The sequence below is a fragment of the Choloepus didactylus genome, chromosome 4, assembly GCF_015220235.1.
Source record: "Choloepus didactylus isolate mChoDid1 chromosome 4, mChoDid1.pri, whole genome shotgun sequence".
Taxonomy (NCBI): domain Eukaryota; kingdom Metazoa; phylum Chordata; class Mammalia; order Pilosa; family Megalonychidae; genus Choloepus; species Choloepus didactylus.
In genome coordinates, this window is record NC_051310.1 from 132,674,136 (window position 1) to 132,693,910 (window position 19,775).

The following is a 19,775-nucleotide window of genomic DNA, read 5'->3' on the forward strand; positions in this document are numbered from 1 at the left end:
ACTGACCATCACGGACGTTTTTCTGATGAACAATTGTAATGGTTTCTTTAAATATTCATCTTAAAAGTTTCTTGATGTCCTCACTTGAAATAATCCTTTCAGGATCCTCTTTGTGTACTGATATAGAAAGTTTTGAATTTTTTATCAAGGGAAAATGTAAGTGTACATAAAAGGCTACCATTTTTATGTACTGAAAAATGCTATCAATTATATTTTTAAAGAGGGGAGGTATGAGCACAAACACATGTGCATATCTGCTTTTACTTTTGTATGCATAATCCATCTTTGGAAGAATATATTAGAAACTAACAGCAACATTGGTTGCCTCCAGGTTGGGAGATTTGGTGGCTGGGGGAACGGGGGAAGAGGGACTTTGGGTGAATAGCATTTTGTACCTAAATGTTTAAAAAAATAAAAAAAGAAAGAAAGAAAAGAACCATCCTTCTGCAAAGTAACCAGATGACTCCTTTTGTTTTCGGTCCATCAATTGAACTAAACAGATGAGAATGAGTGCCAGACCAGGCCCGGGATCTGTGAGAATGGGCGTTGCCTCAACACTCGGGGGAGCTACATCTGTGAGTGCAATGATGGGTTCATACCCAGCTCCACCCAGGATGAGTGCCTTGGTGAGTACAGTCAGCAGGATACCTTTGTAATCTCAGCTTCTACCCGTGCATGCTTTAAACCCAAACCTCTTACTCCAAATAGTAGAAAATGTCAAATTTTGAGCAAGAGTTAAAATCATTCATATTTTGGAGATGACTCAGTGACTTTAATTGTCTTTGGGCTTAGCACCACCCTGCAACTAAATTCTTCCTTTGCTAATTGTGTTGTTGAATCACTTGTTTGGAATTTCTTTCTTGGCTGCCTTTTTAAGCCCTTGGTGATCAGGATCGGTTTCCATATGTTTCTTTGCCCCATCCTCCTCTAGAGCATGACTATTTCCCCATATATCTGGGAACAAATGGAGTTATAATCTTGTCTAGGCCAATACCTCCCTGCCTGCTTACTGATATCTTTGTCTTGTTCATTTCCCGCAGATGCCATCCTTTCTCTCTTCTGCTGTTTCCAGCTTTCCCTTCTTGCTCCTTCTTACCAAGGGTAAAGTGCTACATCCTTTTTCTGACCAAATTCTTGATATCCTGATATGCTCATAAAAGTCCCTCTCCTAAAATCCTCTTCGCATCCTAATGTTCCTTCTAGACAACCGGGAAGGGTACTGCTTCACGGAGGTGCTGCAGAACATGTGTCAGATCGGCTCCAGCAACAGGAACCCCGTCACCAAGTCCGAGTGCTGCTGTGACGGGGGCCGAGGCTGGGGGCCACATTGTGAGATCTGCCCTTTCCAGGGCACTGTGGCTTTCAAAAAACTCTGCCCCCACGGCCGAGGATTTATGACCAGCGGAGCAGGTACTTCATTATGTTCTGATGTATGACCAATGGAGTAAGTACTTATGTGCTGAAAATCCTTGTCAGGGAATTCATTTGCTTTATGAAAAAGATGAGAATATGGAATCTACAGTGTGGGCCGAGGCTCAGTTGCATTGTTGAGACCATAATTTTTCATTATGGTGTTTTCAGACCTTGAAGGCCATGCTACCACGTTGTCCCTGGTCTTCCTATTAAGGTGTGTGTGCTTGAGTCTTTGTGTCTGTGTTACTAGGAGTCCTTAACTTTTTAAATGGAAGTTTGTGATAATTGTTGGCTGCACAGAATACAGTTTTTTAGAGAAACCCTGACATAAGTGATCATTAAATTCCCAAACTAGTCAGCAAATGCATATTTTAACTCATAAAATTGACTGCAATGGACTGCATAAAAGAAGTACAAACAATGCTAATATCCTGGCAGTTAAACACAATTGCATCTGAAAAGGTGCAAGCTGCTGTAACTAGGGAAGATTGAGGAGGCTGTTGGAGGTATCTGAGGCAGCTCTGAGAAGACTTCCAGGCCTATCACTAGTTCTATTCCTATGGTTATCAGTGGTAACTACAACTATTTTCAGTTCGTAAAAAGTCTGAGAAAAAGAGAGAGACTTTTTGAGCTCCTTGGGAGAGAATTGAGAGTGAGAGGGGAAGAAGTTTAAGAAGAATCTGTGTTCATGTTAGAAGGATGTGGCTGAACGTGGAATAACTGAACTGAGTGTGGCACAAGACAGAACTGGACAGATAAGCTGAAGTGACCAACAGCTACTCATCATTCTTTGGAGGATGTGATGTGAAAATGAGGTGGTGGAAAATATAAATTTCTTGTGCACAAAATTGCATTTCAAGCAAACTTGGAAAGATCAGGCACACCCAGCTGTCAGTATAAAATGGTTATTTGGCGATCAACGGTGGAAAACTCATTTGTCAGGAGCTTGTATTGGTGTCCCAGCAAGCAGTAAGCAGATAGAGTCGAGACGAGGCGGAGAGGGACTTTAATGTTCGACAGAGCATACTGATTTAACCTTTCTCTGAGTGGAGGAGCCCTAAGGAGGGTTCTCTCTTCCTTTGCAGGCTGTAAAATACAGCCCAGTGTTGCACCCCAGAGTCCAGATACATCCCTCACTGAAGGAGGAAGTTGATCCCATTTCCCCAATATTATACAGCTTGATATTTTTCAGGATTAACTTCAAACTGCAGAAAAGTAATGTAGAAAACTTTCTTTTTTATTTTGAACGTGCAATATTAGAAAATGCCTCCTTGTCAATAGGCCCCACTTCTGGAGACAGGCGTGATGGCATGAGCAGTGATGGTGCAAGGAGCTGAGGTTTTCTAGTAAGATTGGTTGCTCTCAGGACCCAGGAGGGAAAAATCAATATATATTTGGAAAACCAGCTATTTTTAGTTTTTCTCTAGCCTGATTAGTTTATCCCTGTAGTCTAATAAATTTACTCATTTGCTTTTTAGTATAGTTACTATTGCATATGAAATTTATGCTGTCATCCATTGGTTTAATTTCTTAGGTCGATAGTATAGTAACACTTTTTGTTGGTATTTCCACAAGAGTAACCCCTACATATGAATGTTGTCCATTTTATAATGTCTTTCTTATGTTTACTTCTATTTGTTAAATTTCAGATATCGATGAATGCAGGGTTATTCATGATGTTTGCCGAAATGGGGAATGTGTCAATGATAGAGGATCATATCACTGCATTTGTAAAACTGGCTACACTCCAGATATAACTGGGACTGCCTGTGTAGGTGAGTGCTCTGTTTCTGATATTCTGATGTTATTTTGAGTGGAAATTTTAGATTATGGCAAACAAAAATTAAAATCCCTAAACTAAAATTCTTTGAAGGGCTCTTACCTTAATCTGCGTAATTCCTTAGGAAACAGAAAGACAGGTGATCAAAGGCTGAGCTTTAAGAGGAAAATAAAACGGAATTGACTTTTTCTTTTCCCAAAACTAAAATTCTTAGTTAGACCCTGTGAATATTGAGCATTTTGACATCTTTTTAGATGGGCAGTCACATTGTATCTCTTTGATCATAGATCTGGATGAGTGCCACCAGGCTCCCAAACCCTGCAATTTTATCTGCAAAAACACAGAAGGGAGTTACCAGTGTTCTTGCCCGAAAGGCTACATTCTCCAGGAGGATGGAAGGAGCTGCAAAGGTAATGCAGACTTGGCATTCACCCACTCACCTGCTACTGGTGAACATCACTGCTTTCCTCTTGCCTCTGAGGAACCCACAGCCAAGGTGAAAGCAGTATAGGCAAGAGGTGCTTCCTGGGGGTCAGTGCCTGGCCAGGGTCTCCTTTCCACTCACCTCCTATGCTACATGGAGGGAGGCTGAGGCCAGAAGGCTGCACAGGACCAGTTGCAGCAGCCTTCCTCACCGTATGCCCCATGAGCAAGCATGGGAGCCTCTCATAAGGGTCTGAGGTGGCAGGGCCAGCTCTCTAGGGCTTGGGTGGGGAGGATCCTAAATTGCTTACCTCCTCTCTGGCTGACTTGTTTTGTCTTCTGCTTCCTATTTATTGCATGTATGCCTTCTATCTATTCAGTAAGTGTATAGCCCAGATCTCTGGCAAAGCCTGCCTCAGAATAATCAAGGCCATAATCTTCAAAGGACCTTGTGCCTAATTAAATGCTGTGTCCAATTTTTTATTCTGCAAAATAGGGTTATACCTGCTCTGTAAGAGCTTGCCTGAAACATAAATATGGCAAAGAATGAAGAAACAGCACAACTCGCTGTGGAAATTCCTCCTCAACCAGACATTATCCTTTGCAAAATTCTTTTGGGGTGAATTTACTCCTGTGAACATTTTCCTCAACAGTAAGAACTTCATATTGAGTGAAAAGGAAAAGTGAGTCATAGAGGGGGTTGGAGAATGAAAGGTAGACCAGATGACAGAATAGAGTTAGAGTGCTTGATCATGAACTTTAAAGGAAAGAAAGGGCAGTAAGAGACGGTAAAGGGTGGGGTAGGAGTAGAGACTTCTTTCCTGTCTTCTGGAAGAGAGAGAGTTAAGAAGCAGTTAATACTGACTGGCTGAATGGGGAACAGCCTGAAGTTCTCATTTACAGCACTAATCCTATATAATCCTATAGTTTGGGAAGAGGAAGCTGAGATACCTACTCAAAAATTCTGACCGTGTTAAATGAAGAGTTGTTCATAGCTTTGTTTTTCTCAAACATGGGACTCGTTTTACATCTGTGCATCACATTGAGCTCTGAGCTGTTCAGATTCAGGGGGAATGACTCTCACTATTCACATTATTTGTAACAAACAAAACAAATTTACAGTGTTTTTGAACCTGTAGGGGCAGAAAATCCTCAAAAGTTGATAGCAATCAAAAGATGAAAAATGGAAATTAAATGTATAGTAGTCATTAGGCTCTTTCACAGTACATAAAAAGCCTTGGTAACGCTCTCTTTATAGTTTTAGACATATAAAATAACTGTATGCCTTTTATAGCTTCACTTATAATTTAGGTCCCTTTCTGCTTTTGTAATTATAAAATAGTGTTGTTTCCAACATCTCTGTCACCTGTTTGCAGGTCACCTCAACAAATGTGCAGTGATGCCCTAGAAAAGCCCCTGGGGTCATAAGTAAGGAAGCTGCACTGCTGGCAGGAGGTGCAAAGTAATCAATAATGAAGAATCAGCACCCCACCCCACTCCCTTCTGCCCTACCAGGGAGGTCGGTAGGGCTCAAGAAAGCTGAACAAAGAGCTCCCGTCAGTCTGCCCCCTTCTATGGAAAGAGCACAGGACTGGCTTCCTTTTGAGAGAAGTCAGCATTGGGAGAAATATGGGGATGTCCTCCCAGGTTAGGTCCACTCCAGAGGTTACTCACCTGGCACTGAGGAGTGGAAACTGTCACCAGAAAACGAGGACTGAGCTGCAGCTCCAAGCACATTTATGAAATGGGTGCATGGTGACTAAATTTATGACAAAATAAGGTCATTAGCAGGAAAGAAAGCTGCCTGAATACGCAGCAGGTTTTTTTGTTTGTTTGTTGGTTGGTTTTTGTTTTTGTTTTTTTGTTTTTTGTTTTTGATTTTAGGGGTTTATTTTGCCTAAAATTCAACTAAACGCTAGAATGAACTTTGTATCTCTTGGTATTTTTAAATAACATCAGAGTTGAGAATGAGCCTAGAACTAGAGGCAATGACAGAAGAGGCCTGGTCAAAGCAAGGGATTTTATTGAGATGTGGGGAATAATGTTGGAAAAATACCCTGGATGGTTTTATTAAAGTGCCATTTGCTTATCTGAATAAGCTTCTTCTTTCCTTTTTTTCCTTCCTGATTTTTTAATGTTGTTTTATCCAAAGGAGAATCCCTAATTAAAGGAGTCAGATTTTTTTTTTTGACAACCTCATTTGAGCAGATTAAAAACAGCAAACAGAAAAGAACTAAGTGAACAATTTAATTTCCAGCCTCAACATTTCATCTTATATTTCAACTTAACTAGATCTTCCAGTGCTCTGGAAATTTTTCAAAAGCCCTCAGCTCTCACTTCATTTTATAGCTTGTTTAAGATCTTATAATTTATTTAAAATCCCTTTATAATATCTGCATTCCTCTAACTAAAAGGAATCGGGTTTTCTTTACATCCTCAAAGAGCTACATTTTTTTGTTGTAAACTGAGACCACATTTTATCTTTCCAAAGCTTTATCTCCTGGACTCCTAGTCATTTGCTGGGGCTCTGTTCTGTCTGGGGTCATTTGAGAATTAGGAATCAAACCTTAGAGCGACTTCCTGTTTCTGCCTGTGTTGTCAGCTCAAATTGAATGCCTGTCTTGCTTTTTCTAATAGATCTTGACGAATGTGCAACTAAGCAGCACAATTGCCAGTTCCTGTGTGTTAACACTATTGGCGGCTTCACATGTAAATGTCCTCCCGGATTTACCCAACACCATACAGCCTGTATTGGTAAGTGGGAGTGGAATAAACCCTATAGGGAATGTGGATATTCCTTTAAAGGACTGCTGTTTTCAATCTCCCTCTGCTGCTAGAATAAGAAGACAAAAGCCCCCAAAATGTGAGTGCATTTACTTGTGTGTGCACACATGTATGTGAAATGATATTGGTTTTATTTGTCCTTTCTACGTGAGTATTCTTTCTCATTTTCTTTTAAACAACACAAAGAGGGGCATTTTAATTCCCTCTTTTTCCCCCACTGCTTCTCATAGATAATAATGAATGCACCACTGACATCAACCTATGCGGGGCTAGGGGCATTTGCCAAAACACTCCTGGAAGCTTCACCTGTGAATGCCAGCGGGGATTCTCACTTGATCAGAGTGGCGCCAGCTGTGAAGGTGGGTTGAGCCTCAGTTGTGATCCCACTGGTGGGTGCTGGCAGGGGTGGCCTCCAGGGCCATCAACACCATCATCGTTATCCTCTATGAGATATTAGAACTGAGCACGGGGGGACACCCAACTGAAGATGGGAAATACTTTGTCTGAATTGCACCCGTCCCATATCATAGAGATTCAGCTTTTGTCTCATGCACGATTGTGTCTGCAATGCATGCCTTTCCTAGGTATATCAAAAATTTTTTTGCTCAGTTATTAATTTAATCTAATATAGAATAACCCAGTTACGAAAAATAGCTAGATTTCCGAATGTGATTCAATACTCTTCTGGTCATTGGGTCCAAAGACATAAAAGATTTCCCCAACGTGGATTAAACATATAAGGAGTAACTCTTCCAATAATATGTAATTAGAAGATTAAATTTTTTCTTTTAGGATTTTATTTTTGCATTTATACCATTTGGTTTCTAATTTTGGTGCAAATAAGCAATCACAAATAATTTAAAGAGCTATCCCCTAGAGTGTTCTTGTGCTTTGCGTTAACTTATTATTTTTATTTGTAGGTTTTTACCAGGGACATCTTATTGTTTTCCTCATTGAATTTATGAAAAGTCATAGAGTAGTTACTATTGAAATTTTGGGTAGCAGAATAATTTAATAGGTATCAGATTTCTTATTAAAATTGCCTTTCCCCTTAGCATGCATATAAATGTTGCTTTCTGGGCAGCTACTGTGAGCCCACTTTGACAATTCAGAAGCCATATCAACGTGGCTTAAAGGCAATGGGGCCTTCTTTTTCAGATGTGGATGAGTGTGAAGGAAACCACCGCTGCCAGCACGGCTGCCAGAACATCATCGGGGGATACAGGTGCAGCTGCCCCCAGGGCTATCTTCAGCATTACCAGTGGAACCAATGTGTTGGCAAGTAGTTTCTCCTCATTCGCAAGATGAATTGCTATCAGCATCAAAAATATTGCTTTCTTTCTGAAAACTTTAAATTTGTTATTGAAGCAGCAAACACTTAAAATTGCCCTACCCTGGTTGAAACCAGAGGGCAGTTATACCCTTTGCAAAATAGCAAACTAAGAAAAATTTCACAATAGAAGGTAGTTTAAGAGCATCTGCAATGAAATGCCCTCCATATTCCTTGCCTCTCAATATTTCCCCACTCTTCTGCTGCATTGCTAGCAATCCACCCACACCTGAGTTCTGTTTACGTCAGAAGCCAACAAAATCCTACTCCTGATTGGAAAGTATCAGCCAGCGAGAGGCTATTTTGAGCAGCTTTTGGTCTGAAGATTCAAAAGTAGTTCCGTTTGGCTGTACTTATTGTTGGGGCAGACTACAGGAGTCAGACACAGCAAGTTTTGTTTTTTGTTTTTTTGTTTTTTTTTTAGGACTGAGAAATTCTTTTGATAATTAAGGAAGGTCCACAAGCACTCTCATTAAATTAAAATTATGTTATCTCTGATTCAGCAATGCCATGGGAGAATAGCGCTTAATGAGGTCCTTGGAGAGAGCCTAATCTAGCCCAGGCCCTTTGTTCTACTAGTAAGGACCCTGAAGCCCAGGGAGGGAAAGTAATCTTCCCTTACCCAGTTATTTGGTGGCATGCTTGGAACTAGAACCCAAGTCTCTTAGCTTCCTGATTTGGGGCTACATTTCAAGCATCATGGTCACTAGTTTATTTTCATTCAGCAAGCACTGATGGAGCACCTAGCTATCCCTTTGGTATAGAGCCCTCCTGAGCAAAAATGCAAAGACTTACTGCTTCCTGGATGTATGCACCACACTGCAAGGTTTCACTTTACTCCAAATGAAGACACATTTTGTATGTTTTCATTTACCAGAATTGTGTCTCTATCTGGTTTGCTTCTGTACAAGACAGTTTTGCAGAGGTGAATAGGGTTGGCTAAAATGACCCCAGTACTTAAAGGAGCTTAGACTGCACAACTTGCTGTCTAGATATCTGGTTTTACTAAAAATGCCTTTGTTCCATTCAGCTTAGGGTATTCTTCAATTTTAATCATCCATTTTCTGACATTCCAGAATTTCCAGAAGGTGCTCTGTTGATTCAATACCCAGTTTATGTGCCTGCTTGCTCTTATTATGTAGGCCTCATTAATGAGATTGGAGCTATGGGGGGAAATATAAAAGAGAATAGGTTCACCACTCTTGCGCCTTACCCTCCTCCTCCTACCCTAAATCCAGGAATGGATAGGGACAGCCAGGCCATGTCCTCACTGCCTGGAGATCCTGCTTTGATCCCATGATGATCATCCCCTGGTTGAGGATTCTGGAAGAATAGTCTGATTCAGAAGTAGAAAGAGGGTGAGGATTTTTGATCACCAAAAGACACTTGTCCGAACTGGTCTCATAATTCTCGGGAGACGGTTACCAAGAACGAGCATTTCCTCAGGCCAGGGGTGGCTTCCCAAGAGCCATGCAGAGCAGATCTCTTGTCAGCCCTGCCTGGATCCTCACTCCGAGGCCTCCGGAAGTTCACTCTTCCAGGATGGATGGGTTTGGGGCAAGAGGCCACTGATTTCATTGTTTCCTAGAAAATATATTTCTAGTGTGCAGTTGGAGTAAGCCCATTTTGACCTAGAGAAAATTAGTTGAAGAAAGTCCATTCTGTATTTCAGAATTCCCCTAGTGGTACTCCGTTAATGCTGCAGCTAATACACTTTGCAAGCCTGATGCTGGAGCCTTCAATTTTAGAGGACAGCTTGGGTAGGTTTAAATCTGCTTTCAAGGAGTGATTTTAGAGACTCTGATGCTGTTTCGATAAAATTAGAATTATCCCTTTAAAAAAAAATTAATGAAAACCTCACCAATTTAAATACCAACTGAAAGAATAAATAAATTTGTTGGAGTATAGAGGAATTCCATACGGATCTATTTGTTCCAAGGTGCACAGTATAAAAAAGGTCGGGAAAATGCAAAACAAGTTAACCAAATTCTAGTGTTTGTATACTGATGAAATGGGTGAATGCACAAATGTACTATTTCCAAGCTGTAAACACTGAACATTTGCAATTTTCTTATCTGATAATCAGTGCTCCATCCACCCAACTCTCCATCATAGATAAGCAAGTTTAACTTGACCTTCATCAGAGTCTCAGAGAGGAAAAATAAAATAAAATAAAATTGAAAAAAATGTGAAAGGGAGAGGGAATATTTGGATGGAAATAGATATTTATAGTAACACAGATGTTCACTGTTAAAAGGACTTTAACTTTAGAGATGATCAGACCTGTTTCCTAATGTATAAATTTCTCTCCAGCCTCCATGGTCATCCTAATTTGGCTTCAGCACCACCTTAAATGAAACTCACTTTCTCTGGAGACAGCTCAATCTATATATAGCCAGCTTTAATTCTTAGAAATGTCTTTTTCTTAAGGAACTGAACTTTTCTTCCCTCTCACTTCTGCCCCTTGAAACTAAACAGAATGAATCTAAGCTCTGTACTGACAGATCTTCCCTCACATACACCCATGCCTCAGACATTTTATCCATCAGCGTCCCAGCTGGACACAGAGGGTACATTGAAATTGGGTAATTAAGGACAATTGAATGAAGAAGCTACTTAAGGTGTGGGCAGGGCTTAGGAACCCCGGGGGAGCATAGTGCAGCAGCCCCCAGATTAGCAAATGCTGGGAGCACACAGTAGGTCTGAAGGGGCAGGGGAGAGTAGCTGTGTGAGAGAGCCCCCCGACTGGTGGTGACTGCGCAGGGAAGGAGCTGGAGGAATAAATACCCTGACCTCATTCTTCTGCCCGCTAATCTCCTGCTGCTGTACCCTATTGGCTGAATCCAGCTAAATACAGAGGACAAGGAGTGGAGCCTATCGATGCTCCACACAGCTCAGCCTTCTGCGGCCCAGAGCAGGTGGAAAAGGGTGGAGGGTGGGCACGGGGTTAAGGGGAAGACATCCAGCACAGAGGTGTTTTCTCCACCCCAACAGACATCCTCCTTTCTTCATCCACTCTTTGTCATAGGGCTTGCTGTCCGTGGTCTCCATTCGTCTCTGCATTTCTCATCCCAAAATTAAAATAATGGGAAACAACACAGATAATGGCAGATGGAATGATTTCTGTTTTAGGAACCCTGGAGCCTAAGTGACCTTGGTGGGACTTGAGATTCCTCAGATGTAAAGATCTTCAAAAGGCAAAGTTAAGCTCACAGACCCGTAGCTGGGCACCGAGCCATAGCAGGCAGCTCATTGAATGGCTTTCTAATTGTTTGCCAAGCTCCTTCTTCTCACTGTAACTGCACACAGGAACACAGAAAGGATGAAAGGAAGGGAGGAAGGGAGTGAGGGAGGGAGGAAGGAAGGGAAGGAATGAGGGAGATATGAGTATGTAATAAGTATATACAAACAAGCAACCCTTCTCCCACCACCTTTCCCCACTTATATTCTAATTTTTAAAAGAAAGTGAAATATGTAATTTTTTCTTAGAGTCAACTTTTTCTTTATGGATGAATCTTCCCTAACAAAGAAGGTAAAGGTAATTAAAGGAGAAAGGAAGTACTGGTTTAAATACAAGTGAGTCTCGAGAGACTCTGTGGAATAAAGGAAAGCACGTAGCTCTCGCAGTCCGCCAGACTGGGTGTGAATCTGTGCCCTATTGCTGCTGACTGAGCCTTAGAGAAGCTTTCTGAGCCTTGCTTTCATCATCTGTGAAACAGGGAGTATAATACCTACCTCCCATGATTGTTAGGAGGGTTAAGTATTACGTAAACTAGCAAATGTGGAGCACATAGGGTCCTATCTGTCAAGTAGTAGGTATCGACTAAATGTTAATTTCCCTGCCCTTCCTCCCTTCCATTGGAGGTAGGTATCCCTAAGTGAGGAGAAGGCCAATCTACCTGTGTACAAATGAATATATGCCTGAAAATGGGCTGCAGCAATTAGGTAATATCTTACCAGCAAGCTTCCCACCTGCCCTACAAAGGCAGATCTGCAAAAATATATCAGAGATTTCAAAAAAGCATAAATCAGAAATAATGAAAAACTCAAGATTTTCTCTCTTTGAGTCAATTTTCAAAGGTTAAATTTCTTTTTTCTGCTTATTAGTTTCAGACTTAGGTCCCTGGGTGCTGCCTGCAGCATCTGTCTCTGTCTCTCTTGGGGTTTTCCCCAGTTATTGCTCATGGAGTCTGAACTGAATCTCTTCCAGCCACACTTAGCTTTAGACACAACCCAGACACTCTGGGCAGGAGGCTGGTTTGGATTGGGGGTTGAGGCATTCAAGGGTGGGAGCGGACATACCAGAAGGCACCATTCATCCCCCTGAACAAGCACCTGGGGGCTTTCACTGATTTTTTAAAAGGAAGTCCAAATGGAGCAGACACTTCCTACAGGATACCAGCCCTTGCCAGGGCTGCATATCCTGAAAAAAAGAGGTCTGGGAAAGCAGCCTCTAGGATATGGCCGGCCTCTGCTCTTGAGATACGTCTCATTGCTGGGCACTTGCGCAGAAAAGGCAATTGCATGGTTCCTTCCCTCCCACCCTGAGTCTTTGCTATGAATCAGCCCCACATTCTTTACCAAGTGTACATGTGGAGCAGGACATTTTACTGATGAATTCAGATGAGAACTGGAATCTGTCGATCCTTCAGAATGACGTCCTCTAATACTCTCCGCCAGGTGCATTTGACCTTGTCTACCACGTATAGCCACAGCGTGACATGTGGCCACTTCCATCTCCACATCTTTCTCTGTTTTTTTTGTTTCTCTCCCCCAACCCAGCACCTTCTACCTTCCTTACCTTCTCGAGAGCTGAGCCAAGGAACCAGCGGGCCCACAGCAGGTGGCCTGACCCAGACTCCTCAGTAGAAATCTCTGGTCCGTCTCAAACACACAGTGTCTCCGTGTTTTCCCCGCAGATGAAAACGAATGCCTCAGTGCTCACATTTGCGGAGGAGCCTCCTGCCACAACACTCTGGGGAGCTATAAGTGCATGTGTCCCACCGGATTCCAGTATGAACAGTTCAGTGGAGGATGCCAAGACATAAACGAATGTGGCTCTCCCCAGGCGCCCTGCAGTTATGGCTGCTCCAATACGGAGGGTGGCTACCTGTGTGGCTGTCCCCCCGGATACTTCAGAATCGGCCAAGGGTAAGCACTACTCGTCCCAGTCGTGCTCGGGAACTCTCTCATTCATAATATGATTAAGAATATTTAACTCAAAGTTACCTGTCCCAATAGACAAGAACCTCTGCTTTTTGTAAGCCTTGAGTTAATTCTGGTTAGCTGAAACTTTTTCTATTTTTTAGGATATTATATTTGAAAGGGGGCATCTGGATTTCTGAAATTCATAAATCATCAAACAAAATAATGAAACCACATTGTAAATACCTCGCTAGTTGGCTTCTCCACCTTGTTCTCTTGATTGTCATAACTTATTGGAAAGGGATTCACCTCTCCAGAAATAGGGGGCCCACCTGTGACAGAGCTGGGCTCACACTGCACCCTGCTGATCCCTCCTTTTCCTGGGGCAAGCGGGATTCTGCATTGACTTAAAATGTCTTCTCTTCTAGTTTAAGTTAGGACAAGGCAAAGAGATACCTTTTGAAGGGAGTTCTTTAGGGTTTTAAAGTGTATTTTACATTTCAGACTTGAATTGACATTAAAGTTTACCAAAAAGGCATTAAATATGAGAGTTATAATAATTTTGTACTTTCCAGGTAGAAAACTTCACCAGATTTTATGTGTGAGAGCTGGTGCAGGGAAGAGACAGATTTTTTATTTTATTCAATGATTTAAAAGTTTAGTGGTAAGTTTTAAAAGTTTAGGCCTTTATCCTTGCTAAATTAATCTGGACTTAGATGTCTGTGAATACTTTGTCCCTCCATCTAGTTTTGGTTATTCTGAAGTTATATGGGAAGGATCTCAAAGTTTTAACTTTTTAATTAAAAGCACCCAGACATTAAATACACATATACACACATGTACTCCCCCCCCACACACACACATACTTTATACACACTTTCCCTGCAAACATACACCCACACATACCTACACACCTCCCCCCAACACACACCCAACACACTCATATACACCCACACTAATACCCACATACATCAAATGATTAACTTAGTGGTCTTTGGTTTCTTGACACACAAATGTCAAGTGAATTAATTTTGGGTTCTGTAGGCTTGAAGGTGAAAGAATGTTTCATGGGAAGCACACGAATTCCAGCAATAGGACGAAAATTCCCAGATGTTTGTGTCTGGCTCTCAGTAGACTCATTCTTTACAAGTTCAATGCCAAAACCATTTTTCCCAGCAAAAATTGTGACACTCCAAGCTGGCTCATGACCAGTGGGATTTTATAGTCACACTTCTTATAAGTGGTGCTCCTGAGAAATGAAAATACTGGGAAGAAGCTCTGAGAAAGGAATTGAAGACTGCAAATTTGGGGTTTGCCTCCCAATAATTTAATCATTTTGCAAATGTATACAGACAAACAGAATGAGTATTTATCGTTCAATTCATTTTATTGTTTCCACACATTTCATGTTTCAAGATAAGGGAAGAGGAAGGAAAATTATTGGACTCGGGCAAGAATGGAGAGAATAGTAGGACCCTGTCATTTGCTGCAAAATAAAAAAATAAATAAAAATAAATTATGACCATTGGCATCAACCTTTGAATCCTAAAGGTATAAAGGAAAATGGGTTATAAAGAATAGCCAACTATTCCAGGAAAGTAGGTAAATAATGTTTAGTCTACCTTATGGCTCTTATGGCTTAGTAGAAATCTACCCATTTGTAACTGTTTTGGACTCTGAATCACTAGAGTAAACCCTGCCCCAAATAAAGATTCTTTTAGGACCATTCAAGTGTTTCAACACACTTTGAATAAGGAGCCCAGTAAATACACATTCCAAGTAGCCCATGAAAGAGTAATCAGAGTAACAAAACAAGGGACTTGTGAAACATGCAAGCCTCCCACTATAACTTGGCTTTAACAACTGAAAGGCAAAGAAAAACAGCTGAACTAGTTCTCTCTTGGGTATCGGTTTGTTTATCCAGCTTCACATGAGTCAGAGCCAATGGCCCTATTGGTTTTGAATGACTTGAAATGATTTCCCACAATTGGGCAAGCTCTGATACATGTATTTTACATATTGCGTATCTTCATCATTGATTACTAAATCAACCCTCGGTTATCATCTAGATCTTTCCTGCTTTCCTCAGTAGCTTCAGCAAAAATGAGAGGTCAAATAATAGATTGCTCAGAAGGCTAGAATTTATGCTGAGGGGTGGTGGTGGTTATGGTGGTGATGGTGGTGATAGCAGAGGTGGTGGTGGTGGTGATAGGAATGGTGGCGGGAACGGTGATGGTGGTAGGAGTGGTGATTATAGTGATGGCCTTGGTTAAGTGAGAAATGGTAAATGAATGAAACAGTGATTTTTCATACTTTCTTCACTCCCACAGATGCCTGTTTCATTAAAAAAATAAAAGACATTTTAACTTACTGTCCCAAATGGCCCCCCTCATCCTTTGTTCTTCTCTTGTTTTCACTCCATGTCATCCACCCTGTATAAGGACAGCAGAATGCCCGCCACCTTAGGTTTGAGAAACAGGGCCAAATAAGTATGCAAAACAGGGCCTTGCAAGATAGCAAAAAGAAATCAATAAGCCCAGAGCACTGGAGATTAGATTAGAGGCCAAACACAGAGGACTTCAGTGTGATTCTCAGAACCAGCAGCGCCTGTGATGGACAGATGATCCATGGCTGAATGTGTCACGAGTGCCGGGGCCAGGCTTCACCAGAACACTTGCCCCTGCCTCCTTGTATCCCCTGGCTCTAACGAACAGCGTCTGTGCTTCCCTTCTACTGCAGACACTGTGTTTCTGGGATGGGCATGAGCCGAGGAGGCCCAGAGCCACCGGTCAGCGGTGAAATGGATGACAATTCACTCTCTCCAGAGGCTTGCTACGACTGTAAGATCAACGGCTACCCCAAACGGGGTAGGAAACGGAGAAGCACAAACGAAACAGATGCCTCCAATATCAAGGTAGGTCAGAAGGTGGTTTCTCCTTTGATTTCTCCTTTTGTGGAAAGGCCTTCCAGATTCCTGTGGTTTCCTCAGGGGATGCTCCAAAGTGTGAAAAAGCTCCCCAGAGAGAAAATCCAGACATTCCCTGGGCTCAAGGCTGCATTTTCCAAGAGTCTGTGGGCCTTGCTGAAGTTTCATGCTGCTTTTAGGGAGTGGCCATTCGAAGGTTTTCACATACTTGCTCATTTCCTCTGTCTCGCCAAAAAGAAAGTCAAACACCCACCCAAAGTCTGCTGAAAGGACAGGGTCTGAGATCCAGGACAGCCAGTGGGCAGAATAGCAAAGTGACATAGTGCTCACTACCCAGGGATGCCAAGTCCCGGAGGCTAGAGGCTCCTCTACTGAAATGAGCCATGTGGAGTGTGAGGGAACTTGGACCATGGACAAAAACAACATGGAGCTGAAGCAGCCTGGTTTTCTTTGCCTACGACTACTGCAGCCTTTCATTCAACTCAGTAATGCACAGATATTCACCCAGACCTCTGGCTCCAGGCCCATAGAATCCAGCACACTTAGTCCCAGAGAGGCCAGCAAGAAGCCTGCTGAAAAGCATTAAATATTAGCAGATCATCAGCATCAGGAAGTAGGTTCATGGGTGAGGCCTTAGGAGAGGATGGTTTTGTGTCAGTGAACAAAATTGAAACAGACTAGTTCTTTCTTCCTGTCAATGCTGCTGCAGCCCATCTGCTGTGGCTTGGGAAATGAGATAAATCTTTGGAAAGAAAATATTCTGTTAAAACAGTGCTTCACAAACTTGCGCATACATCCGAATCACCTGGAAGGCCTGTTGGAACAGATTCCTGATTGAGTATGAATGGGTGAGGCCAAGAATTTGCAGTTCTAACAGATTCCCGGGTGATGTTGATGCTGCTGATCCAGGGACCACACTTTGACACCATTGCATTAAAAGACTCCCAAAAACAAGTGATTGCAACTTGGCTTGCTGCCTGACATCGGTTTAGTGTTCTTAAATATTCTAAATACGTACCTATTTAACACGTTTGTGGTTTGAGCAAAGTGTTTTATGAATTTGCATTTTCAACATAGTGTGTGGAACATGGGCAGAAAGTTGTATTAGTGTGAGATTCGAGTTACTTTTTCTTTAATCTGGGAGATACATGTTGTACTTACATTTTATTTAGCACCTTGTCCTGTGTCTTTCCAGGATCAGCCTGAGACAGAAGCCAACGTGAGTCTTGCAAGTTGGGACGTTGAGAAGACGGCCACCTTTGCTTTCAATATTTCCCGGGTCAGTAACAAGGTCCACATCCTCGAACTCCTTCCAGCCCTTACAACTCTGACAAATCACAACAGATATTTGATTGATTCTGGAAACGAAGATGGCCTCTTTAAAATCAACCAAAAGGAAGGGATCAGCTACCTCCACTTCACGAAGAAGAAGCCAGTGGCTGGAACCTATTCATTACAAATCAGTAGTACTCCACTTTACAAAAAGAAAGAACTTAACCAGCTAGAAGACAAATATGACAAAGACTACCTCAGTGGTGAACTGGGTGATAATCTGAAAATGAAAATTCAGATTTTGCTTCATTAATTCACCATCCAGAGACCAAATAATTATAAAAACAAAGTTAGATAGGTAGAACTGAATTTTTCTCCCAATCAGAATCTCTATGTCATAGGTACAATCTTTTGCCAAGTAAATCTGTATAAATAAGCACAACTCTTATATTACAAAAGCAAGGTACCGGTTTCCTATCCTAGTTCAAAACAACCACTTTCTCAGGCTTCTCGTGAGTGTAGCTAAGCTACCTTGTCATATATGTTGATTCTTGAAAACTGGGACATTTATTTCCATTGGGGGTTGGCTATTTATGCTGATATGCCATCCTTCAGCAAACAATACAGAATGTGCTTTCAGTTGATGGACTGTTCCACTTTGTCAAAATTTTAAACGTTGCTTCTCCAAATACAAATACTAGGTTGGCCATGTATAATACTTATTTGGTGCTAGTAAATTCAAAACTAGATTTATAAATGCACTGTCATATTTACACAACTTAGAACCCAAATTACAAGTATTCAGTTCAAATACTTCATTAATTTCAGTCAACCAAAGTTAGTTCAGTAGCTTATCTCAGTTATGAGTATAATACATTACATGTAAATTAAGTGTGTGTATACTGTAATCGTGCTATTTTTTATCATTGAAACATTTATAAACTAGAATAATAATGCCCTTAATGTGAGGGTTTGTAATGGTGCTTATTAAGACCAAAGACTTGTTAAATGTATACACCAAGCGGTAATGAAATTTCTGTGACTGGCCCACACGTTTACTGAGGTCTTGGAAGGACCAGCAAGCGGCCTCAGCAGCCAGAGGATCACCAGTGCATCCTTCATCGTGACCTGTGCAATATGCCAAGACTACCCTCAGTCATTCCTGTCAACAAGGGGTCAATGTCATAAATGTCACAATAAAACAGTCTCTTTTTTTTTTTAGTTTACCCCTTGGCTCTGTGTTGTTGCATGGACTTGGGGTTGGATGGGCTGTTCTAGAGGCTCAAGAATGTCTCCTGGATTTAAATTATCCTGGGCCTGTTAGCCACAGCTTCTATAGGTGCCAAATGTATAATCACTAGGAGAATTTAATTTAACATATTTGAGTCAGTCCCCGCCTTATTCATTGCAGATAGCAAAATCTGATGTTTCAGCCTATGAATTACTTCATTAACAGGATGCCCTAATAAGAAATTGAGGTTGTAGCATAATTTCTGAAACATGACCTAATTAATCCTCTGACTTTTAAATCACCATAGACTTAAATACTTTCAAATATCAAGTTTAGTCATTGTCTGAGAGCACATGTATTTCATTATAAAAGATTTATCAAGCCCCCTCCCTTCAAATATGTATGCAGTATTGGCAGGCTTACCTCCCTAAACATCTGTTGTTAGTCAATGCTAGTCTAATTACAAAGGGATAATCCCAAATTGAATCCAATTGAACGCTGTAACTCTTATTTTATGAATGTCATAATTTGAAAATGCTGCTTTTATTTTAGAGGTGATATTGAATACTTAGCCAGTTGAACCCATCCAATTGATAGGAAACAATATGAAAAATCCCTAAAAGCAGTAAAGCATTTTGTGGTAGTGAAATAAGATTACTTTCATGAAAGGGAAAAAACCCTTCATGACACTGGAGAAAGCTCTCAAAATCTTTGAAGAGCAAGGGGCTGAAGAAGATGGAATAAGTGGTGGATGAGTCCCAGTATAACATGCACCTCCCTAATTACAGAGCTGCCCACAGAGAGAATGAGTTTCCTTGGAACGAGATGAGCTCTCTGTCTCTGTAGCTAGAAGGGTATCAATCTAGGTTTAACAGTCGCCTTTGGACAGGGATGCTTTCTTTCACTTAACAAGCTATGAATGTCTTGTGAAGTTTTTTTGTATCTCTTATTTTGCCTTGCACAAGCTCTTGCTCATAATAGATGCTCAATAAAGACAAGTCGAACAGCTGTCTTGGAAGGGGTTTTTTACCATGGGTAGGAGGTTAGAATATGACTCAAAGATTCCTTTCACTCTGTGCTTATGGTTGGATGGTGGGAGTGTACTGAAAATGTTAGAGGAAAATATATAGCATATGTTAAATAGCAGATTGCATATGGAAAATGTCTTTGATAATTTAACCAGACCTACATTATATTCAATAATGGATTTTCTTTATAACAAACAACAGCAGAAAACGGAGTTGGCACATAATGGATCCCTTTGATATTTTTAATAGTTTAAGTCTGGATTTTATTTATTCCAGAGCCAACAATTTTGAACCGCATATTTTCCATGTTTCTGACTGTAACAAAACATTTTCCTCATTGTTCCACTGTAAATATTTCTCTTGTCAGAACCCTTTTTACTCCTAAGATTTAAACCTGTAACTTCTAACTGTCTATGACCTTTCAACTATATGTTCAACGGTTG

At 41.2% G+C, this 19,775-nt stretch overlaps 1 protein-coding gene across 2 annotated transcripts in view; it reads left to right on the top strand.

Annotated features, from left to right (window-relative positions):
- FBN1 (fibrillin 1) overlaps positions 1-18,299 on the top strand; it is a 250,836-nt gene extending 232,537 nt beyond the window's left edge. Inside the window, exons 57-66 of one of the 2 annotated variants that reach the window (XM_037834045.1) lie at positions 501-626; positions 1,204-1,410; positions 3,063-3,188; positions 3,481-3,603; positions 6,254-6,370; positions 6,631-6,759; positions 7,559-7,678; positions 12,650-12,881; positions 15,615-15,789; positions 16,997-17,386. In XM_037834045.1, the coding sequence (XP_037689973.1) occupies positions 501-626; positions 1,204-1,410; positions 3,063-3,188; positions 3,481-3,603; positions 6,254-6,370; positions 6,631-6,759; positions 7,559-7,678; positions 12,650-12,881; positions 15,615-15,789; positions 16,997-17,386 (1,745 nt within the window). Of the gene's footprint in view, positions 1-500; positions 627-1,203; positions 1,411-3,062; positions 3,189-3,480; positions 3,604-6,253; positions 6,371-6,630; positions 6,760-7,558; positions 7,679-12,649; positions 12,882-15,614; positions 15,790-16,996 lie in introns of both variants that reach the window. The other variant, XM_037834046.1, reaches the window with a different exon arrangement.
- Positions 18,300-19,775: the final 1,476 nt, after the last annotated feature.